General features: G+C 38.7%; 2 protein-coding genes across 9 annotated transcripts in view; one reads left to right on the top strand and one right to left on the bottom strand.

Moving 5' to 3' along the window:
- LOC131242680 (SWI/SNF complex subunit SWI3C homolog) overlaps positions 1–5,840 on the bottom strand; it is a 33,146-nt gene extending 27,306 nt beyond the window's left edge. The window contains exons 1-3 of one of the 2 annotated variants that reach the window (XM_058241481.1): positions 5,703–5,840; positions 5,020–5,589; positions 4,084–4,616 (exon numbers count right to left, since the gene is read on the bottom strand). In XM_058241481.1, coding sequence (XP_058097464.1) covers positions 4,084–4,616; positions 5,020–5,589; positions 5,703–5,733 — 1,134 coding nt within the window. In that variant the 5' untranslated portion in view covers positions 5,734–5,840. The remainder of the gene's footprint in view (positions 1–4,083; positions 4,617–5,019; positions 5,590–5,702) is intronic. The other variant, XM_058241482.1, reaches the window with a different exon arrangement.
- A 6,819-nt stretch (positions 5,841–12,659) lies between these two features.
- On the top strand, positions 12,660–24,680 carry LOC131242679 (GPN-loop GTPase QQT1). Of its 7 annotated transcripts, none has more exons than XM_058241474.1 (13): positions 12,669–12,824; positions 13,084–13,223; positions 13,331–13,457; positions 19,740–19,784; positions 19,914–19,993; positions 20,400–20,474; positions 21,921–22,024; positions 22,135–22,291; positions 22,396–22,483; positions 23,342–23,414; positions 23,514–23,645; positions 23,844–23,947; positions 24,388–24,680. In XM_058241474.1, exons 3-12 carry the CDS (start codon positions 13,366–13,368, stop codon positions 23,895–23,897), a joined length of 900 nt encoding a protein of 299 aa, XP_058097457.1. In that variant the 5' UTR covers positions 12,669–12,824; positions 13,084–13,223; positions 13,331–13,365; the 3' UTR covers positions 23,898–23,947; positions 24,388–24,680. The 7 variants fall into 7 exon arrangements, with proteins under 7 accessions (XP_058097463.1, XP_058097457.1, XP_058097462.1 ...); XM_058241477.1 differs by having other exon boundaries at positions 12,677–12,824; positions 13,203–13,223; XM_058241475.1 differs by having other exon boundaries at positions 12,680–12,824; positions 13,063–13,223.
- Positions 24,681–25,275: the final 595 nt, after the last annotated feature.

Genomic DNA, 25,275 nt, shown 5'->3' with positions numbered 1-25,275 from the left:
GGGACCTTGTGATCGTATGGTTGATAAGAATAGTAGCTACTTTGTCTCATTTTATTTTTTTAAAGCAACTAGAATATATTTAAAAAGAGGAGTACAAAAAGGGGACTGCTGAGGTAGCAGAGCCAAGGCTACAAGCCAAGAAACAGGAAATTAAAATCTTTAAGACCCGGAGCAGCAACCGCCCATTCTATTAATAATTTTTTAGCCTTAGAGCACACAGATTGCGGCGAGGACTGGGAGTTGTTAAAACATCTGTCGTTCCGCTCCTTCCATACCGCCCACCAGATGGCGAGGATAGACATTCTCCATACCCATGATCTGATTTTGCCCATCTTGAATCCGTGCCAATAAGCGAGCATGGAGGAAGCGGTGGCCGGGGTACACCCGCTGATATTAAAACTTCTAAAGAAATTGAAGCGGATCTGGGAGATAAAGCGACAGTGGACCAGAAGGTGGTCCACTGATTCCTCGTCGGTCATACAACATAGGCAGATGTTGACGAGCTGCATTCCTTTCTTCTTCAGATTTTCGATCGTTAAGATCCGATTCTTTGCCGCCAACCAGCCAAAACAAATGAATTTAGGGGGGGCAAAATATCTCCATATGAAAGGAGTGGCCAGAGTCTAAGGAGGGAAGGGGGGCGATGAAAGGGGGCTACTTTGTCTCATCTAATTTCATGTCATTTTAAATCAAGGGAAGTGACTAATATAACCTCACTTATTGCGGTACATTGATAAGTAACCATAAGGGAGGGCATTTTTGTCATCTTCTCTAGTTTGTTTTTTTTTTTTCGAAAGGTGATAAGTTTATTGAGAGAAGGCCAAAGCCTAAAGAATTACAACTCAGACCATTGTTGTCATGTGCGATCGCATATGCGCATATCCATATGTAGATCGCATATGCGATCATGGAATACACAATCTGGCACATATGCGATCGCATATTTTCGCATACAGCATATGCGATCACATATTGGCCATGGCACATTGAATTTTTATTTTTATTTTTATTTTTTTTGCAAAAAAATAACATTTTGCCTATAAAAAGGCTTTCAAATATCCTCCATTTGCAATATTCTCACTCCAAAACTCTCTTACTTTATTTTTTTCTTACATTTGTTAATTACAAGTGGTCTTAATCTCCCTCTCTCTTGCATTTCCTACTTCCAAGTGATCTCTCTCTCTCTCTCTCTCTCTCTCTCTCTCTCTCTCTTACATTCCCTCTCTCTTGGAAGTTGGAAGATCAAGATTCAAGCACTTTTAAGTTTCAAGGAAGATAGCTTGTTGATTTTCTACCATAATAAATAAATAGCTTGTTGAATTTGTTATTACTTCTTGTTAACTATATTGTTAAATGTGGATGACTTGATGTTTAATTCATTGTTTAATTGATTTTATCTCTCTCAAATGTATTTTAAATATGTAAAAGTAGTTATCTATTAACTTAGAAAGGTTCTCCTCAGTTTCTTATATTTTTTTTTTTGAATTTTTCCCATGTATATATATATATATATATATTATTTTTTATATAAAAAAAAATGCGATTGTGCGATTGCATATGCGCATAGGCATATGTGATTGCACATGATCACATATGCGATTCGACAACATTGACTCAGACCATGAAAAAGGAAACATAAAACTTTTGCCCAATACATCAGATGCCCAAGCCTATTCCATTACATTTAATTTTGTCCTATTGACGTTGAACACCTAATACCCTCCCACTTCTATTTCTGCAGCTTGGACTATTCCTTTCCCCCCATATACACAATTGACCTTCCAACATCACCATTCTCCTGCTCTCCATTGAACTTGGCATTGCCCAGTGTTCATAGTATCGGTCTCATTCCATGTATCATTGGTTGGGGATACAGAAACATGTATCGATATCGCCAATATTACCGCTGATACTTGGAAAAGTATCATTGACTGAGGGAAACATTGTGGAACCACGAGGAAATTGTGGAATTTCTCAATGAAACTTTAGGAGATGCTAAAATACGCATATTTGCATATTTAGGAATCAAATATTTGTAAAAAAGATGCATGCATAATAAGTTTCTCTTTAATGGGGGTCTCAAAGCATGAAACGTTGACTCAGGGAAACATTAGAGAAGCATGGAGAAAATTGTGGAATTTTTCAATGATACTTTAGGAGATACTAAAATACACTTATTTGCATATTTGATAATCAACTAATAGTGAAAAAAAGATGCACATTTGCATATTTAGGAATAAAGTAATAAGTTACCCATTAATGGGGCCTAAAAGCATGCATTGCTGAGTTCGGAAAACATGGGGAAAATGGTGGATCCAACCATCCATCCATGCATGCACATACATGCATACAAACACACATACATGATCCATCCATCCATGCATGCATAAATATACATGCATCGAAAAATCCATTTCATCATACAACCATGGACCAATAAAAAATCATTTTGAAATGGAATTTTTTTAATAAACAGGTTTTTTTTTTTTTGCAATATCGATACATTTTTGATACATTGGCAGTATTAACAAAATTTCGCCAATACACTAGCAATACAAGCAACGCCTGGAATTTACATGGTCAAAAATATCAACAACACAAGTGACACCTGGAATTTATGTAATAAAAAATATTGGAATTTACACGATTGAAAATATTGGCAATACAAGCAACACCTGGAATTTAAACGGTTGAAAATATTAGCAATGTTATCGGTATCGTCAAGCTGGAGATATGAATAACATAAGGGATATTATCGATATATTGGGGATACTTCGAAAAATGGCATCGCCCATGAAATCTCAAATGGATTCAAGAGCTATCCCAAAACCCTTTCACAAACGGAAAATGGATAAAAAGATGATCTACTGATTCTTCATCTTGGAAGCACAAAACACACATCTGGAAGCACCAACCTCTCTTGTGAAGATTGTCCACCATGCGAATCTTATTCCTACATATAAGCCACCAAAAACTACCACTTTCGGCGGGGAATGCGATAGTGCCAAATCAAAGTCGTAGGCCTAGGAACACCCATTTCTTTTTGTTTGAAACCCTACCACCTCCCCCAACTTGGATGTGTAACAGTATCATGCTTCTGAGAATAAAACAAAAACTTTTCTAGTCTTTTGTGCACCTTCGGAAGAAGAGGAGGATAGTCGAGATCTCTAGTTTTGACTAGACATCAGTAATAGGTTATGCCTCTGCAGGAGACCAGTTTCATATCACAATAACAATGAAGGTATGGCATATGATGCCAATTTAACAGATGTTGCATACCGGGAAATATGGCACAGTCAAGGTCCAAAACAATGGAATGTATATCGTATCTGAAATATATTGCAATAATTGTTTTGATAGAAAATGCATGGTGGCAATGCAATAAAAATGTCCGTGTCAAGGTACAATGTATCAGCAAGTATCACTGCATCAGTTCAATATATTCCAATAGAAATGTGTTAACAATACATTCCGATACTATCCATTTGTATTAAAAAGTATCATTTGTAAATGTCTGTATGATGGATAAGCTCCGGCACTACGCTTTGTATTGGAATGTACCATCATCCATCAATATTCCTTCCCAATGGATTTTAATGAAATTCAATATTGCCCCAAGACCAATAAGATTGGCATGTATTGCATGGTATCAAGAATGTAGTGGTGATACAGCATGTTCATTTGATACTTTGAACCTTGGATGCAGTTTCCATGTAATGAGCAAATATTCAGGCATCGAAATAATGACTTGAGAAGCAAAACATAAAGACAAAGATGAGTAGAAGCAGCACTGATACTTCATTCACCTGAACTCCTGACTGAAGTTCAAGACACAAGACATAATGCAATTCCGGGTACAATAACAGAAGTAGGAGTACTATCAAAACTTAGCATTTTTTTCTTCAAAAAAAAAGGAGGCTAAACACAATAACAGTCAATATTGCCAAGTTCCAGAAGGAATAAAAACAAGCTGCAAGATGTTGACCCAAATGAAGAAAAGGAACAAAAGAATCATATTTGTGAGAAAACAACCAAATAAACATGCTCTTTGAAGAGAAGCAGGCAAGAGTTATGAACAAATACCTTCTGCGATTGATAGTACATATGCGTCAAAGCTCGGGTGCAGTAATTACACCGATTCTCAGCAAGCCGTTCTCGAATTCTACTATCCAAATCAGAAATTCTGACAGCTGAACTTGAAGATGATGATGAAGAAACCTCTTCTGGCTTCAATCTACTCTTTGGCTTGTCAAAGCGAATCAAGCTGTCAATAGATTTTAACGAGGTAGATGGGACGTGAATCTCACCATTCACATCCTCTCGGAGACTTGGCCCGCCAATCCCATGCCGAGGCTGCAGCTCGGCCATGTAATTGATGATGCCCCAGTTATCGAGAAAACGTACTATCCTGCTTAAATCATGCATACCAATGCCAACATTGAGGCTTTGGCAGTCAGCATCAGTGAGCCTCTTATCTGGGTTCTCCATGTATTTGGCAACAATCCGATTCCGGACCTCCATGTATCTCTCCGGTGTAAAATCATTGGACTTCCCAGAGAAAAAATGCGGAACAACCTGCCTCTCCAATCTATGCACTGATGTTGGAGAAAACCAATCTGTGAAAGATAAAGAGGTAATATACGACGCACAATCAAAAGAAATGGCAATTTTTATTTTAAATCCAGAAACGATAGAGGTGGGGCCCACCTTTAAGTAGTATAAGGTGTTCATAAGGTGAGACCAATCATGTGATGGGTCATGCCCTGACACCCCCTTCTCAGAAGATCCTAGCCACTCTATGCATGTAGACATTGTCGACCTATGGACCACATTTAACAGGAGTCCAATTGGATGGTTTGGATCTTCCGATTGGGGACACTGTCAGAGTACAGTTTGCCGGTCTCTGGTGGGTCCCATGTGTACGTTGGTCTGACCAAATGACGATTCTATAACCCATCAATAATTTCGAGTTTGTAATCAAATAAATTGAGATTTTGATACAGGGGGATTGAGACAGACCGGAGTGCATCGGCACGACATGCTGGCACTGGCTCCCGAAATGCTTCACAACGCCCTTCCCTTCCATAATAGCAGGAGGTGTGCAGACATATGAGGGCGCAGGACCATCTGGCCTGTCGTGATCTGCCGGGGCGAGAGCAGGACTTCCGGAGGGGACCAGCGAAATGGCCTGAATCTGGCCATGAGAGATGTTCTCCAGAAAGAAAGCATTGTGAGGTGGCGGCGTCCTCGATCTGCCATCAGCAACGGCGCGGTCCGCCGCAGCAAGCGCGAGAACGGAGGGATGCAGGCGATTGATTGTGTGCTTGATGACGGGAGGAAAGCGGGAAATGCGAGTGCTGCTGTCGGAGAGGATCTCGGCCTCCAGATTCGGCGCAGCAGGGCCGGCGGCGGCTGGGGAGTCTTCGTTGTCCTCGTTGTCATCGTCCTCTTCTTCGAGGGCAGGGTCTTCTTCTTCCTCATCATCGTCTTCATCATCGTGGTGGAGCCTCTGCTGCTGCTGCTTTTTGGTGGGGTTTCTGATATTGGATTCGGTCTTTCTCTTCTTCCATTTGTTCGGACGAGTATCTGCTGCGAATGGCAATACAAAGAAAATTCGATTATTAGGGAGGGGTAAATATGGAAAACCAAAAGAGAGAGAGAGAGAGAGAGAGAGAGAGAGAGAGAGAGGGAGATTTTAATACCGGGAGTCGGGAAAGAAGGGGAAGCCGACATGGTCGGGTGCAGAATAGAGCGAGCAGGGAATTTGGAACTCTCCCTCTCTCCGCTTGCAGAACTCTCTCTCCCCCTTTCTCTATCGACCGATGAATTAAAACCATAGGGTCCTTATGATTTGGTGAGGCTCTGTATAATGGGCCATGGATCAATGATCTGGACCCTTGATCTCATGGGCCACCCCATGGATGGGGTAATGCCCTTTAAGCCTTCCACCTTGGAAGATTGTGGCTATTCTATTGGTGGCCTATAAATAGATGGTTGAGGAAAAGATGTAATAATATAGCCCTTTAATGTCGGGTTTGGGTCCCTTCATGTGAGAGGATTTTAAGGCATCCCACATCAACGGTTGGATCCATCGTATCAATGGTCTAGATTGCCAAACTATCTGCCCTGTTTTGTGTTGCAACATTGGCTAACTCTCAACCTAGTACTCGTCGAGGATGCATTTGGATGAGCACCAAATTCATAAATTGGATTATTATTATTTTTTAACATATTCGTGAATTATGTAATTAATGGTTTTGATCAATTTTCATTGTTTTCTTTCTATTTGTATGCTCGTCATCTTCTCATATGCTGCCCTCCAATGGCTATGTCCCATGGTTCAAGCAATCTCATTTTCCTCCTGACTTTGGATTTTAACACCCAAAAGGTCTCATCTGTACAAACGATGACGCCATGTATTTGGAGTTTCCCTGAGGTTGGTAAGGCGAAATTGGTCATCTAGAGCATTGAATGTTTTACAGCCTTCAACATCATACGCCCTACTAAAATATATTTCATGGAAAAACAACTATATCTTATCTTGGTTGGCCTTTCACCTTGGATAGAACAAATGGTCATGCAATTGAGGACCTGGTTCAGTAGTTAGTAATCTTTGGTTCACACAAGTATTCGGGTTCACATGATGAATGGTCTAAATTAATAAGTAATGAGCTTAACTTGTTTTTAACATATGGCGATTAACTCTCGAATCAACGGTTTAGATTACAAAATGATGGGTCTAAGTTGTAGGCCTAGCATTTGTAGAGGTTGATCTTATCTATTACTCTATAATTTTAAAGGTTAACACTATTTGCCCTAACCTTTTAGGTAAAAAGAGCATGGTGATACCTTAAGAAAATTACTAACATGAAGTAAAATACTTAAGTAAGATTCATACTCGCCATTTGTGAGTGTGAAAATAAAATATTTGTAAATGTATGACCCCTTGACCACCACACATTGAAAACAACGGCATGGGTTTGCAAACCATGGGCTCTTCTTGCAGGTTATGACATTTGTAGAGGCAAACTCTATCTTGTAATCTGCAACTCCTGCATTTGCTATCGTTAGCCACGGTCATGAATCTCGTTCTCTGCAATTTCTCAATTTGAGGATTTTTTGGAAGGGGAAAAGGTACCATGCGCTTGACCTCACTATAAGCTCCCATGAAGTTGAGCTGTGTAGGCCCCACCGTGATGCGTGTCGACCATCAACACCGTGCATTTGATGGGTCCCCTCTAAATTATGAGATATCCCAAAAATTAGCCGTATACAGAACTCAGGTGGGCTATACCATTTAAAATCATGTGAAGACACCGTTAAAACATAAAAAAGCACTTGGTGGGGCCCACCTGAGTTTTGAATGCTGCTGAAACTTGATCTGAACCCTCATCCAAGTGGCACACACATAATGGATGGGCTGGATTTGCAAACCACATCTCGGTGGGGCCAAAAAATGATGATGAATGTTTTAATGGTGCACGGCCCCTCCCCACTTCTGTATGTGGTGTGGCCCATACAATTCACGGATTGACTTGATTTTTGAGACCTAGGCCCACAATGGAATGGTGCATCTGACTGATGGGCAAATGTTCGAAACGTATCACGGTGGGGCCCACACAGCTCGACCTCATGAGATGAACTCGCGAGGTCGTGGGTACAGTACCTTTTTCCCTTTTGGAAGAACTTAAAAATGCAGAGCTAGTTGGTGATAATGAAAATATTTAATATATATTTAGAATTTAAGTATATGTTTTTATATTTATTTATTTATTTATTTATTTTTGTTAAAGTCACAATACTTTCACCATAGATTAAAAAAAAATGATGATATTTTGAAAATCTCATGAATGTGATAATATCCTCCGCTAAAGGGTTGCTAAAATGTTGCGATATTTTCAAAATACTGACACTATTTGACATGCAATTGTCCACCTTATTTCTTTTTATAGGCAAAATAGTTGGACAACACCTCGCAAAAATCGCCCACCATTAACTAGAATGCTTTAGTAGTATTTTTTCTGGCAGTGGAAATGAGCTGGCTAGGGTTGTCTAGCATTGTTGAACTTTGTATCTATAGGCCAAAAAAGAAAAATCCATAAATGTACAATCACTCCAACACATACATTTTGGACCCGTTTGGATACCACCAAATAAGTTACTTTTTCTTTTTACAACAGTAGATAAGTAACTTATTTCAGATAAATAAGTTTGGTTTATGATTAGTATAAGTAACCTTTTTACTTAAAAGTACATAATTATTACAAGTAATTTTTTAAACTTGTTTATTTTTCATAAGTTGTTGAAGAAAAATACGTTATTTTTTAAAAGAAAGAAGAAGATGATAAGTATGTTATTTTCTAAATCTATTTATCTTCTTAATAAGTAGAAACTAAGATAAACTACTTGTGGAATAAGTAGCTTAAGCAACTTACAATCCAGAGGCCCCCTTAGATTCACCGCTTTAATGGACTGCAATGGCAGGTTTTGAAGCCAAGTCATTGAGAAACTTGATACTTGAACTGACATGATGTCAATTCGGGAAGACTTGTTGAGTTGACTCGGTCAAGCCAACACGTCTCGACATGATTTGAACCGAGTCATCCATACCTGTTACAACGCAAGCAACACTTTTCACTTGCAGAGCATATGTTAGGTTCAACACTTCAACTCAAGTTGTTGTTTATTACTTACGCTATATAAAACTATTTGAAATATTTATTATTCTTCTAAGTAAATTTTAATTTACAGCAAGTGAATATTGAGTCGATTCAGGTCAAGTCATTGAGTCAACCCAGCCCGATTGGGCAGTGAACCAAGTCGAGTTTTGGGGTTTTTTAACTAAGTACATGATAATTTCCAGGGTTGCTGCCCTAAATTTTTTAAGGTGAGATCAGCGTAGTGAGAACCTAGAGAGATTGCCCATCATTAAGCAAAATAAGGTTTGCTCGAGTCCTTGAAGAGTAGGATTATCTTACAAGCTGCAAATGTGGCTTATTAGGGGTGTGTTCATAGTATCCAACCTGTATGGAAGGGTCACTCCACCATAAAAGTTGAATGCCTAAAAAATAAGTTGGTCCAACCATCATATGTGGCCCACTTAATGGTTGGATCAACCTGTTATTTATTTTTTTATTTTTGAATCCAACTTGCACACTAGGATAACCCTTTTAGACTGGTTGGATGCCATAAATACACCTGTGGCCTAAGTGTAGGACTTGTAAAGGAACCGGCCTCCCGATCTAATGCCTTGCAATAATATGATTTGGAGCCATAACACAGTGACAAACAACCTGAGTTTCAATATTGGGTTTCCGGCAATGGCCAAGCTTGTGTGTGCGCGCGCGCGCGCGTGTGTGTTTGTGTGAAATGGTACTATAAGGCTGACCTCATGGGAACTTCCCATGAGGTCGAGTTGTGTGGGCCTCAGCATGATGTGTGTCGAATATCAACACTATGCATTTGATGGGTCCCCTTCAGGTTATGGGATATCCCCAAATCAACCGCATATGAAACTTAAGTAGGCCATACCATCTAAAACTATGTGAAAACATGCCTAAAACATTTAAAAACACTTGGTGAGGAGGGCAACCCCTCTCAATTGTTGTGTGTGGTGTGGGCCACCCAAGTCATAGATTGACTTGATTTTTAAGCTGGTGGCTCACCATGGTATGGTGCATCTAACTAATGGAGTAGATGTTCAACGTGCGTCAATTGAGAGGAAGATTCTTGCCTCGAAGTGTCCAGTTTTTGTAAAATACTATTGTTGTCAAGGACAACATGTCTCTGTTAAATATGTATAATAACGAGGATAGCTAATCTTCAATTAGATGCTATTGTTTTGTGCCCATGTGTCACTTGTGTCAAATGTGCTACACATACAATTGCTCATGTTTAAACATGTGTTAAGAGGATGATTACTCTTGCTCCAGTGGTAGACTCTCAGGAGTTTCTACACCCATCAAGGGTTCAAGTATCCATAGGTGGTGAAATCCCAATACAGTGTGTGTAGGGGTGTGAGTGGATTGGATACTACTGCCGCCCGGACTTAACTAGAGATTGACCACGGTCCATCTATTTTGAAAATTAATTTTAGGTAATGAAACAAAAAATAGAGGGGCAGATTTAATCCTCAAGTGGACTACACCACGGGATCAATGAGGATTATGTGCCTACAGTTGAAAACAAATCAGGGGTCATAGAAGTTTTGCATCAAGCTGATATTTATTTTCTCTTCATCTAGGCTTTGTGACCCTATGAACAGGTTGGATGAAAAATAAACATCACGGTGGACCCTAAGAAGGTTTCAATGGTGGAGTCATTGTCACCATTGCTTCCTATAGTGTGGTCCACTTGAGCAGTGGCTCTACTTACTTTTAGTGCCCATGCCTTAAAATGATCTTTAAAATGTATGAACTAATAGGAAAAAACTCATATATCACAATGGGCCTCACATAGCCACTGACACCTCGTGTTGCGTGGGCACAAATTGTGTTCTACCACTGCCCGAACTAGCTAAAAACAGACTATAGGCTCCGTGGGGCTAAGTATAGCATATTTGCATTTTATCCCTTCCGTTTCATACATTTTGAAGTATCATTTTAGGGCTAGCTAAAAAAAAGGCAGATCAAACGGCCAGGTGTACCACACAACAGGAAGAGCAACGGTGACAATGAGCTGTTGAAACCTTCATGGCCCCATGGTGATGTTTATTTGCCACCTAACTTGTTCATAGGGTCACATATGCATCAAACCTCGAAGCCCCTGAGATGTTTTCAGCAGGAGCTAAATCTCCGCTGTTTCACGTGGTATAGTCCACACAAGCATTGGATATGACACCTTTTTGAGATCATGACCTAAAATAATACAAATATCACAGTGACCCCACAGAGGCACTGACAAGAACGTTTTCCCCCGGCTAGGCCCTGGCAGCAGTAGTACCTAGTTGGCTCACCATGACCTGGTCTTAAGGGCATGTTTGATTTCCGGGTGAAATGGTAAATACCGTGTAAAAAAATAATAATTATTTCCCTGTGCATTTATATCATACCGAAGAATATTGCAAAATATCGGTGGGTCCCACTGTGATGCATTTTGCTTATCCACACCATTCATACATTATTTCAGTTGAATTTATAGCATGAGTAAAAAATGAGGCATATCCAAAACTCAAGTGGACCACGTCATACGAAACAGTAAATTGACTACTGACCGTTAAAAACTTTGTGGGGCCAGTGCTTCTTTTGGCATGGGCCACTTGAGTATTGGATTTACTTCATTTTTTGTCTCATGCTTCAAAATATTGTAGTAAAATAGATGGACGGAATGGATATATCATATGCATTGTCATGGGTTAAAAAATTAAAGTTACCTCTTTTGAACCAATTTCAAAGACACGAAGTCCTGTGAATTTTCAAACGGGGAATTACCGTGTACCGTGCATTTACCAACTCTCTGAAGGAACAAAAGCCCTAAACTGGACTTTCTTACAACCGAACAACCCCTTGAAAGATATTTGCCGATCCTTAATTCAAGAATCGTAGATGCCAGATCCAGGACGTTCGGCTAGGCCTTATTAAAGTTTATCCTATCCTAAAAATCAGGCTGGCCCACTCGTCAGGTGGGCTACACTAACTTATGTTGAGAGTATTTATATAATCCTCAACCCAGGGACATGTAAAGTGTTGTTTGTTTTCCCTTTTTGTAAGCTTGGCTCGATCCAATGGTCCAGAACACTGATCAGGCACATCGTCGGTGACCATGGCACAAAAATTTCCCAAAGTGGACGATCGTAACTCATACCGATCTCATATTTCACCCTTATTAGTTGAATGTGGACCGCTGCTGCATGTTACCTGTTCACAATGTGCTAGAATTGTTCCATTGAGGAAATTCCTAACCATAGCGAGCATGGTCTATCGGATCTACAGCTTTGATAACTGCACCAGAAATCTACTTGTACACATGAAGAATCTGTGAGGGGCCATCATGATGTATCTGTGTATCCACACTGTCCATATCTTCTCTCAGATCTGTCCATATCTTCTCTCAGATCATTAAGGCATGATTTAAAAAATGAAAAAGATCCAACGCTCAGGTAGACCACACCATATATATAACTCTTGCATTTAATGCAGCTTGCATATAATGCAACTCAAGCTTACTACTTCGCGTGGTTCACTTGAGCATTGCATATGTTTCATTTTTTGAGTCATAAATTAAAATGATATGTGAAAATAGTTTCATTTTTTGAGTCATAAATTAAAATAATATGAGAAAATAGATGGACGGCATGGATAAACATATACATCACGGTGGGCCCCACACAATTCTTCCCAGGTAGAGACGGGCGGGGTGGGACGCAATCCGCGACGGGCGTGCATTTGAAATTGCTCGGATTCGGAATACGGTACCACCATCTCTCCGTAGTAAACGTGGCAGCTTGACCGTTCACTCCAGACTGTTCATCTATCTGCTCCTAATGTGGTAGAAAATGGTCCAGAATGCACATAGATGGGGCTATCTCAAGATCAACCATCCGATCAGGGGGTGCAAAAGAGGACATTCAACGGTCAAATTTTTTTTTAGGACCATGAAGAAGAAGAAACGAACAGGATATTCGGATAGCAGTGATATTCGAAACATGGTACATCCATCGTAGATGCCACTCGGTGGACGGTCTCGATTGACACGCAATCTTGCGACGTGTAACACGGAGAAATGTCAATACCGTATTCTAGACATCTCCTCCCCTAAATAAAAAACCAAGAACCCTCGTTTCCTTTCCCTTCCATCATTGCTCCGCTGCACCGATTCATGCAAAGGTGCGACATCTCTCCGCTTCCCCGTTCTTTCTAATCACTTACCACCGGTTGTACGCGAACTCAACCTACAACCCATTTTCTACAAGCAATTTCCCTTTAAAATAAATAACATTTTCCAACTATAAAACTGGAAACAAAAACTCTGAAGGCATAAGAAAATGGATTGTAACCTACAACTAGTTGTAGGTGACGAGTCCTCTTTATATACACGCTAGCTTTATTTTGACGGCCCTTTCAGTTATTAAGGGCTGATCTGCAGGCCGGTTGTTTGATTAAATGACTAGAAGAATTGAGGCATTGAGAGAGGAAAAAAGTGCGATGATCACTACAGCCGGTTGCATGTGAACTAGCTTAAAGGCGAAATTGTTACATGTGCAGGACTACTTAGCCGTGCATAAGGTGGGGATATCATGTCTTGATTTGAAAATTTCATATTTATTCCAGATACTGTAACATCTGTGGATACAAACTTATTTTGTTTCTGAGTTGTTCTTGTGTTATTTCAGACATTTGAGCCATTTTCGAAGAAAAAAGGGAAATAATGGTCTTTGGCCAAGTAGTCATAGGCCCCCCAGGCTCAGGAAAGACAACCTACTGCAATGGCATGTCACAATTCCTTAAACTCATTGGAAGGTACTTAATGCAAATTGCTCTCTTTGAACTAGTTCTTTTTCTTGAGGCGCTGTTGAAGATTAGAAGAAAATCTTGTTTTTGTATTGATAGTTCAGTATGACCTTGATTTGGGCATTTTTTAAATTGCACTTCTAATTGCATTGTTATCCGTACCTATTAGAGCTTTCAAATCCATTAAAAGGTCATTATATATCTTTTTCTTGATAATGTGATAGTAAATTTGTGGGCTGTGGGTGTTTGATTGGCAATTTTTCGTTAGCATGGAATATGGCATTTGGGTTCCGTCAACTTCTAACTGTTTGCACTGTGTTAAATGGAAATGCGAGCCTCTTGCATTAATCAAGGAGATGGGAAGGAGAGGAAGGAAAATCTGAAACATGGTGAATAAGAGGAAGCAACACTCGAGCCAATGAAACAGAAGAGAGGAAGCAACACTCAAGTAGTGCTAACAATCTAAAGAACAATGATTCACTTATGATTTGGAGTAGAGGAACGCCTTTAGGGTTTATCCTATGGATCAAGGAATCATGTTCTTCCTACTGACTCGATAAAGAAGAGGTGGGGTCATTCCCTTAACTATGACTCTATACATGCTATAAATCATACTCACATATCAATCTAGTCAGAAGCAACTATAATTGCTATACGTCCTTTGATGCCTAAGGTGGTGAGGCGTAAGCCTATATCTACACTAATAGTAAATGATTATGGGAAGTGGAAAGTAAATCAGGATGTAACTTTAGTATGAATAGTCATAAATGCAACACTTTAGTTAAAATTGCTTATATATATATATATAAGGATATTTGGAATCTTATTAATAAAGGGAGGAAAAGACACAAAAGGTATGATAAGGAATCATGGACTTGGTACAAGGAAGAGCCTCCCCCTAACAACCTTCGAAATCCTCAGCTAGACATTTGGTGATTGCTTTGGAGACCCTAGCTGATATAGGGACATGTGATGATGTAATCTTAAATGCATGTATAATCAAGTTGAAGGATGTTCAAATAAATACACCAATTAACTAACTGCTTCTAGTCAAAGGGATTAGGTAAACTTCAAAACAAAGATGAGGTCATTCCGCCAGGATCATGTCCCTTAGCATAAAATCATGTAAACAGTAAAAAGGGAGGACATAGGGATATGAGAATATCCCAGATAGAGCATAAGTTAATCTACGGTCAAGTTTGGATTTGATTATACTGACTAACCATTCATCTTTTCCGTTCAAACTAGAAAGATGATATCTAGAGAGGAACGAAAGGGGTGAAGAATGAAAGGTTCAAGATGAAGAAAGTACAGGTCCTTTTGTCGTCAAAAGAAAATGAGGATGATTCTTACGTTTTCCTGCACATTGAAGATCTAGAAAGAAGGAAACCTGAAATTGGAGTGGAATCCTCAACACCCAAGGGCCAATCCTGAAACCCTAATCTCTTGAATAAAGAGGAAAAAAAGAGACGAATTTCTATTAATTCAACGATCATCAAAATAAGGTTTCTCACAACGTATATATAAGCTATGGAAAAAGTAAAAGTGCACTAAAGCGCCTAAAAATAAGAAAATTAATAAAAAAGATAAAAAGTAAAGAAAGTGCAATAAAGCCCATGAAATAAGGAAAAGAACAAAAAAGTCTAAAACTAAAACACCTGTGTGTTAGGGTGTGAAATCCGACCCATGGATCTATAGTTAGGGTGCGGTTATGCCGCTCCTGCACTTGTAGCATGTCAAAAAATGGGTCCGATTGACCCAACGTCCATTCACATCAACTCCTCCGCTTCGGTACTCTGTCGGCGATGCCTCCTCCTCTAGTACACTCTAAAAGGTGCACCACTGATGTCCGCATTACTAGCCCACTCCACTACTAGGTACTTTGCCTTTTAGGAAATTAGATCCAGATTAGAAGATGTATTGTTGAATGTCACATTGTTCCGCTCCCAACTAATTGGGGTTAGTTCTTAACAACTTCCAAAAAAAAAAGAAAAAAAAAAGAAAGAAAGAAAGAAAGAAAGAATTAAGAGTGATGTCACCCACAACAACTTGAGAGTAGCCCCAATCAGATATATTTGGAGAGTCGATTGATATGGTTTAGCATCTAGCAATGTGCTAAGATAATTAGAGATGACTTCGGTGTAGAAGAGAAGTTTGATTAGGGTAGAAGGGCCAAGGAAGAAGATGACCTAAAGGGCATAACTAGGAGTAGGAATCAACTAACCATTGTTCAAAATATTAGTATTGCGTTATTCATCGCACCTCTGGGATACGGATACGTATCGGTTATCGCATGGGATATATTGGTTGTATCACATAATATATTGTTGTTGTTGAAAACATGGGAAAACATTGGGAAATTGGTTGAATTTTTCATTGGAACTTCAATGATTGTTAAAAAAGACATCAATACACACTTATAAATCAAAACATAATAAACAACAAGTGCACATAATATGTTTTCTCTATATGGGGTCCCAATCTATGTGCTATATAACTGAATTGATGCAAGTATATTCAAAGTCTATTCATACAATTTATAAATGTAAGAAGACATGTGGAAACACAAATAATACATTCAAAAGCAAAAGAAGAATCACTAGGTCAAATTACATATATGTTTGATTTTATGCTGGGACAGATTGCAACCAATTTGTGAGAAATTGGGAAATTTTGATTTTTTTTTTTTTGTTAATTTTCCACAACTTAACCTATCTCCTCCAATTCTCAAAATAGAAGCTCCAAATGCATGAAAATCATAGATTTGTAACAATTTGACACTTATTTAACATGATTTACTGAAAAAAATGATCAAAAATAAAAAATGCTTACTGGATCGAACATGTGGGATATATCCCATTACTTGTGCGTTTTCTATCGCACAAGTGGTATACAAGATATATCGTGGGATATATTGGCTGATATCGTCAATACTTAAAACATTGCAACTAATTGCTTGAATAAAAGATGTTTACCAGATTAAAAGCCACAAATGGATCTTCTAAAACAAAAAAGATAAGAAAATTATGTGGAATTGCTCCACGTCAATTTAGAGTATCATGCCCAATGTTGTCAAATCACATATAATCACATAAGCCATCAGCCTGGGCTGATTGTGCTTATGCCATCATATAATCGCATAAGCGATCACTCAGGTTGATGGGTTTTTTTTTTTTTTTTCCTTCTTCTTTTTGAAAAATTTTAAAAATCGTAAAAATTTTAAAAAAGGAAAAAATTCTAAAAAATTCTAAAAAAGGTAAGAAAAAACTATGTCTAATTATTACAATTGATTGGATTGGGTTTATTTTTACCTATTTCATTGTAGTTTGACCATTAGACCATCTATACATTGAGTTATATTATATTTTACGTAACAAAACAAATTTAAAAATTGTAGCTTGACCATTAGACCATCTATACGTTGAGTTATATTATATTTTATGTAACCAAGCACATTTGAAAATCAACAAGTTACACTAAGAAAGACACCCTGATCCATGGCTCAAGTGGTAGACTGAGTGAAAGATACCTCATTTCAACACTAAGGTCTTGGTATCGATCCCTAGTGGGGGCGGCTAACAGCGAAGTGTGAACTGACAGTGGGGTGTACTAACAAGCTTACCTATATATATATATATATATATATATAAAGTTACACTAGGAAAGAATTAATCATTGAAAACCATAACTTGAATCTTGATGAGTTGATGCATACAATACAAGTTACAACTTTTTACAATCTACAAGAAATTTGACTGTTGACCATTATACCATCACATAATGGAGCATGCCATGGTTATGTGATTATGCCATAGTATAACCATCGCATACTTTAGTATGCCATTGCATACTTGCTGTATGGCATATGCGTTTTGAGCCAATGTATGCGATTGTGTGATCGCATAATCACTTATGCGATCGCACATGACAACACTCATGCCCTAGGGTTCTAAAGGTGTCGCACCATTAGAAGATGATTCTCATCGCAGGAAACAAGATAGAAATTGCTTTCTTTTTTCAAAATTCATCAATAATCTGTTTCTATGCTAGGCCCTAAACTGTGTTTATAGACCACTCCAAAGAGTTTGCTTTTTTACTCAAACAGTTCCCCTTATTGGACTACTCAGTTGCAGGATCCTTCTAACTAGGTGCTGCTCCTGCTTTGAATCATGTTTCAGTTCCATGCTCCAGCTCCCGCTTCCTAGCTGTTAGTACCTGATGCATTTTGAAACAGATGCTTCCCTTCTCCTGCACCCAAATGTTTTGCCATTTCTCTATATGCTTCTTGCAACTAGAAATTAGAGTACAAGTTGGACTTTCTACATCAATTAAAGAAGCAATGAGGAAAGACTCCTAATAATATATTCTTTGATAAAGCATGCAAGAATGCTTATAGCACCTGATTACTGGAAGTAGCCGCGTGTGTAGTGTCGGTTTGTATACACAACTGTACAGTTGTGTATACAGTTCGTATACACCAACATGTTGTATAATGATTTTTTTCCTCCACATAATGGGTACTTTTCTGTGCATAGACACCACACACAGGTACTTGACTTCTAGTATACAAACCGTTTTCTGATGAGCTGGACTACACGTGTGATTTGGTGGCACACCTTTGGATAACATTCTCACACATATGGGCTATGGCTAGTGAATCCCATGCCTAACATCCTCACATCACATGTATGGGCTGTGGCTAGTGAATCCTATGGCTAACATTCTCACTTGTATGGGCTGGGGCTAGTGAATCCCCATGCTAACATCCTAACATATATGGGCTGGACTGGTGTATGGCCTCTTGGCTATGCATAAGGTTTTGTTTTGGGATCTTTTTTCTCCCCTATACATAACACGAGTGGGTTTGGACAAATTTACCCATGCAATTACTCGTAGGATAGTCATGAACTTCAACATTAAAAGGGACATGAGAAGGGATTTGGAAAATAGGGGAGGTATTTAGTCATTGCATATTTCTGCATGCTAATCAACCCATGGATCAGATTTTACCAGCTTACTGTCATGAGCTGTGACGATTTTCTTCTCTCAGGGCATGCTTCCCCTTGTTTAGCCAACGCCCCCTATCTCTTCTCTACATGTAGCCCACAACGTCTCCTCTCTCTTTGGATTCCACACACGCTCTCTCTCCCCGCATATAACCCACACACACACCCTCTCTCTCTCTCTCTCTCTCTCTCTCTCTCTCTCTCTCTCTCCCGGCCTTTGTGTACGTGGAATGCACATACCATACCCACTATTATATATTAAATAAACATGTAAATGCTTAATGGCCATAGATTGATGAAACGATACAAATTTTTCCTAACCATCATGTGATGGGATTGCTTTGAGGAGAGATTGGTATGACTCCACCACATGATTCATCCTGGGTGAGATTCCTTTACTGTTTTTCTGGTTCAACGGTGCTCTCTTCCACTCTCGTCCACTCCTGTTATTATCCTTATAATTATTATTTTTTTCAAAGGCATTATTATTACGGATTTTTACTGCAAAATTCTTTAGAAATATGCATTTTGCTGAAGAATGCCTGGATGAAACAAAATTCTAGGGAGATGCTTTTTATGAGGAGAAAATACCAAAGTGCCCTTGTTTATTTATTTTTAATTGTTATATTATTTTTACTATAAAAGGCAATAAAGTCGAGAATTGTGGAGCCCGTGCAATAACATCCTATCCATTTGACTATAGATGAATTTGAATGGTTTTGAGTGATGTATGTTAGTTTTAATGGTCTGGCCCATATTATCATTGGATTTGCCCGATTTTTGGTCCGTATGGGAATATTGTGTGGTGTTTCTGTTGGATGGGTTAGAGGTTAGACATATATCTCGTGGGCCCCACAATTTCCAATACACCACTTTTTAAAGAAAAAACTAAGCGAGGCTGTTTAGGTAAGTTTACTCAAATAGCACTTCCAGCTAATTTCTCTTCCATATAGGCATTATTTGGTAAAATCCGAATTTCTAAGGAATTTTGCCATGAAATTCCCTTAACAGTATCCTTATTACTAAGAGAATTTCTTTTCCACTATTGTCCATTCTTGTCATTATCCTTAATTCCTTATTATTAATAGAATTTATTTTCCATTGTTCAAAAAAGGTGGAGTTTATGACAGAGTTATACCTTAATGGCCATCTACTATCATTTAAAAAATCTAATGATTTGTTAAACTCTACCATTATGTGACATCTATATTCATCCAGTATATTCGCAACAAAATTGATTGACTATTCCACCATGTGACCATGAGAGATACCGTTCGCCTTGCAGGAAAGTGGCTGTTATCAATTTGGATCCAGCAAATGATGCATTGCCGTATCCTCTCCACATTAGATTTTACAATGTTCTTGTTTTTGTTGGATCATACTATTAAAATGTGGTCGAAGGAAATATTCAGGGATTTTATTCTTTGCAGTGCATTGCCTTCCTTTACATGAGATATAGGTATGAATGTGCTGTGAATATTGAGGATCTCATAAAACTCAGTGATGTAATGCTGGAACATTCTCTTGGTCCTAATGGAGGTCAGTCAAGATTTTTAACATTTTTGTAATTCTTCCTCAAATTGGTATGGTAATAAAGTCGTGTAATTTGGGTGGCATTTGGATGCAGTGCCAAATAATGGTTTGTGGGACTTCCAAGCCAACATGGCATGATTTGCATGTGGGCCAGTGTGGAAAACAGACACCACATTAAGCGGACTTCTGTTTTCCCACTTTTTCCACCACAAATCACCTGTGAGATGTATGGGAAGTTCCTGAATATATATTCCTTGCACATCTTGGCACTATGGAATTTTGTTCACCTGCTGGAAGTTCCGGAATTTCCCCTGTATGTCAGTGTATATACTTGTATACTTCTATTTGTGATTGTTGATTTTTTTTTTCTTCTTGATGCTAAATGTAAATTTTCATCTTACATGTCAACCAGGTCTAGTGTATTGTATGGATTACTTGGAGAAGAATATTGACTGGTTAGAGTCTAAATTGGAGCCTCTTCTTAAAGGTTAGAATTGAGATTTTTTTTTAAAAAAAAACAGGCATCTATACTCTTGTAAATGATGTTTTGCATATATTCTTCGTGTCTGATTTGGAGAAGGCTGCATAGTATACTTGGGTTGGAGCTTCTTGTAAATGGTAATTTGCATATATTGAGCAGATCTCAAACCTATAGCTCAATTGGTTATTGTGGATTCAATCCCCACCGAAAATATGCAAATTAACTTCTCATTGCCTTTTGCTTCTTTCAAAAGGTTTTCACATCTTCTCTAGTAGTTTATAGGGGTTGATGAATCTTCAATTCAAGTTTATTCTTTATTGGGCTGATTAGTCTTCAATTCAAGTTTATTATTTATTGAATGTTTCTGTTCTTTTTCTCTACTCATGGTTCATAGATGCTGACTAGGATTCCGCCAGATCAAATTTATGCTCAGGCATGATTTGAATTTTCGAGTAAGGTGTTGATTTAGCTGGAGTTCATAATGTAATAACTCTGTTGCTCTAGCGACTCCAAACTAGAAAGCATAATTTTTTAGGATGGACCGAGGAGTGGAAGGCTGAAATGCCGCATTGGAATTGGTTGCATGAAAAACCTTATAGTTGCTCACAACATTATTTTTTCTACCATTTTAATTTGGAACAAAACACCTCTCTTTTTTACTAGATTGCAGTATTTCATTGGTAGGCTAGTCCCCTATCTTAGTTTTGCATCATTTTTACAATGGTGCATCATTTTTACAATGGTGGTGACTCGTCAACTGTAGACATGGCATAGTTGTATAGTGATCCAGACTGCCTGAATCCCTGTCCCATCTGTGCATGGAGCATAAATGAAAACTAAAGATAATGTTAAAAATCTGATTTTTCATTTGAATTTGAACCACTCACTATATCTTTTAACCATTCATTTGATAGCTATTAACCGGATGGTTAGGATTTCTTGATCAGTGTGAGTTTAGAGATATGCATATGCCCTATCCACAATCAGACCGATAATTTGGAGGCTCAGGATAGTGTACATCAGTGCCACATCTGAGGATGGTCACCACTGATTTGAAAATGGTGCAAAACTAAAAGTAGGAGTCGAGGCTGTCTAACCCATCATCCTTATTCAAGAATCCTAATTCCTAGATAAATTGTCTCATGGGTGACCTTAGCACACAATCGAAATACTGTATTTTCAACAAATGCTGTCTTATATCCTGTCCTGAGTTGTTTTTGTGATAGTTTTGACTTTTGGATGAACAGATTTGCTTTCAAGATGATTGTTGGATTCTTTGTCATAGAGTTTAGGAACTTCCGCTGATCATTGCAACTTCGTTTGTGGTGATACATGTTTGTCATTTACGCTTATCTAGTCAACAATTTATCAAATTCATAAAAGAAATATCCAAGGCCACATTTTACCAACTTTTTGACTAGTTTCTGTAATTACAACGCTTCAACCTTGCAGATCACTACCTTCTATTTGATTTTCCTGGCCAAGTTGAGCTGTTCTTTCTTCATTCAAATGCAAAGAAAGTCATCTCAAAACTCATAAAGAAGATGAACCTGAGGGTATGATTATGTGACTATGTTTTGCAAATTGTGGTCAATCTGCTAATTCAGAACGTTAAGGTCCTCATGGTACCAAATGGAATCTCAGTGAATTCTTTCATGTTGTGCAGTTGACTGCCGTACACTTAGTTGATGCCCATCTTTGCAGTGATCCCGGAAAGTACGTGAGTGCATTGCTTCTCTCCCTGTCAACCATGTTACATCTGGAACTCCCACACATCAACGTCTTGTCTAAGATCGATCTTATTGAGAGTTATGGGAAGCTAGGTATGGTCAAAGCTTTCTACTTTGGCAGATTTAAAAACCATTTGTATTTTGTAAGAACATATATCAAGTATTACATACCACTGAAGTCTCCATATCTCTTGCAGCTTTCAATCTCGATTTCTATACAGACGTCCAAGATCTATCATATTTACAGTACCATCTTGATCAAGATCCTCGCTCAGCTAAGTACAGGTATGATGTTGGGTTGATTCTCTTTTAGTCCAAGAAGGTCAGATCCAAGAAGCATTATTGTTTCTCATAAGTTGTCGGTAGACTTACTGCTGCTTTCTCTGGAAACTTGAATAACATTTTTCATGATAAGAGTTCTAGGCCTGGTGGTGGTGACACTGCAAACTCATTTTATGTCGACTGTGATATTGAATTGCAAATCATCAATATTTTATATTGACACTACCAACTCATTGTTTGTCGACTATGATATTGAATTGCGATTCAATATTTTATATTTTAGTACTTTCCTATCCCTTAATGCAGATATAACTCTTTCTTGTTTCATCTTTACAAGTATATCATTGCTTAGAGATTCTACAAATGCATTTAACGCCTCACAACATGGCTTTTTAAATCATCATCCTACGTGGTCAAGGTTCATCACATTCTTTAGATTCATCCGAAGCACTTGAGGTTCATCACATTCTCAAGATCTACAGTTTCCCTATCACTCTTGGAACCGAATCTGTTCCCTTGTTATGCAACTAAGTGTGCAAATTGGCACCGTTTGTTTCCTTTTTGGATTTGAGAAGAAACCATCAGTGTTTCCATAGGACCGAAAAAATCAATAGCTGTAGATTCTGCACTATTAAAAAACTACTGACAAATGCCTTCGGTGCAATTTAGTTGGATATTTTGCAACCACAAAAGTTGAGGATACTATAATGTCTTTTTTGGCAGCCGTTACATTCCAGATAAAAGTCTCGTTGATATTGGAATGGCAAACAAACTAAAAATGGAAAGTTTGATGTGTACTAAAGGAACTGGGTTGCTGAGTTGCAAACTGCTATTCTATTAGTTCTCTTATTCTGAATGCAGGAAGCTCACAAAAGAGCTATGTGAGGTCATAGAAGATTTTCATCTAGTCAACTTCACAACCTTGGACATTCAGGCATGGCCGTTTCTGCATTTCCTATTGTTTATGCAATGCTCTGGTTATCATCCCATGTTCTAATTCTGTTTGTAGCTAAACTCTCTGTTTTTTTTCCAGGACAAAGAAAGTGTAGGAAATCTTGTGAAGTTGATAGACAAGAGCAATGGGTATATCTTTGTTGGCATTGAAGGGAGTGTTGTTGAGTTCAGCAAGATCGCAGCTGCTCCACTTGACTGGGATTACTACAGATATCCTTAAATATTCTTCGAGCTAAAAAAATCCAATAAACTGATTGTGTGTGAATATGTGTGTGCACACATGCAGGTGTCTGCTGATATAATCTGCCAATAAACTGATTATATGTGCAGGCACGCATGTAGATGCACGTGCCTATCATATAATCTAGGATGATGAGTTATGGGGTTTTGCTTAACAAGGGAGTTTACAGCAGCAGCAGTGCAAGAGAAGTACATGAAGGACGATGATGATTACTCTGACTGATGATGGGAAAGGCCATGTGTGCTCACATGTGGGAGCATTAGATACCCAAAGTGAGGACACTTTTTTTTTTTCTTTTTGAAATTCCATTTCTGTGAGAAGGCCCAATGGGTGAGAAAATACAAAAGTCCATCAAGGCAATGGATAGGGTACCCTTGCATAAAGAGATGGACTAAGGGCCTGTTTGGATGTACCCTCATACCTAAACAATGCTTTGAGCCAAACCTTGGTATGAATTGTGCATTCAGATGCACTTTCCCAAACCCCGTCTCGTCTCATCCCCGCTCGGCAAAATAGGTGCTAAAAAGGTGACTCAGGATTAGTTTTCGTCAACCAAAGAAGCCGGTGTGAAAACTGTTTTGTGGAAATCTCCTTTTGCATAAATGTGTCCAAACAGGCACGGAGGATCTCTTTGGTAGCAGGGATTCATGACATTATTAGCCTGTCTTGGGATTTTACTAAGGTGGCTCTTGTTTCTCATTTCTATATACAGAAGCATGTATTCAAAGCTAGGTTGCTGGAGAGAATGAAATGACCATTTGCAGCTTCCTTCTTACTTCCACATTTGCAACTTTTCTGTGCTTGGAAGATCATAATTTATACTTTGCGGTGATGATTAAACCAAGAATTATAGTTTGGAGCTCAGATTACAAGTTTTGTTATTTGGTAGTCATACTAGAAGTCCAACGATGAGTAAGACCAGCTTTCTTTTGAAATGCTCTGTTTGAAATGTATTTTTGCTGATCTGTTTGGTAATCAACAAAGTGGTCGATGTTTTTAAAGCAATGGGTTCTGAGGCTTGGTGGTCCAGACCATCGAGATGATGGTTCTCAGCATGTATTAGCCATGCTCCAAACATCTCTACATTCTAATATCGTAACCTTTGATGGGTAGCATTCAAATAGATGGTTAATGTGGAAGGTGCAAGTGCACTGGATGAAAAAAGGGCAACGAATAGTCCAAGCTGGGAGATTTTTGGCTGCGTGGCTCAGCTTGCATGGCCAAAGAATGGTCTTGAGCTAGGAGATTTTTGGCTGCATGGGCTCCACTTGCATGGAATTGGAAACCCCTGCAAACTGCATCTGCTGGGGCTTGGTACCCTGTAATCCCACTGGGTAAGGTCAGCGTTGAAAGCCTGCTGCTGTGGTTGTCAGTGCTGGTGGAGCTATGGTGTGCACCACCTCCATGAACGCATGTGGCTATTGATGGCAATGTGGTGAAGATCACAGGGATTGGACTGTTTGCATTTCAGAGAAATCTGATGGATTTTCATGATTATTCACGCAAGTAAAGATTAAAAAATGTAATTGAGAGGCTCCGAAAGTGTAACCAGTAAGAATGGTCTCATTCATACAGTAGAAGCTATTGTGACAGTGGCCTA

Source organism: Magnolia sinica, chromosome 4 (genome assembly GCF_029962835.1).
Source record: "Magnolia sinica isolate HGM2019 chromosome 4, MsV1, whole genome shotgun sequence".
In the NCBI taxonomy this organism is placed as follows: Eukaryota; Viridiplantae; Streptophyta; class Magnoliopsida; order Magnoliales; family Magnoliaceae; genus Magnolia; species Magnolia sinica.
Note: the sequence above shows the minus strand (reverse complement) of the source record. Positions and strands in the feature narration are given on the sequence as shown.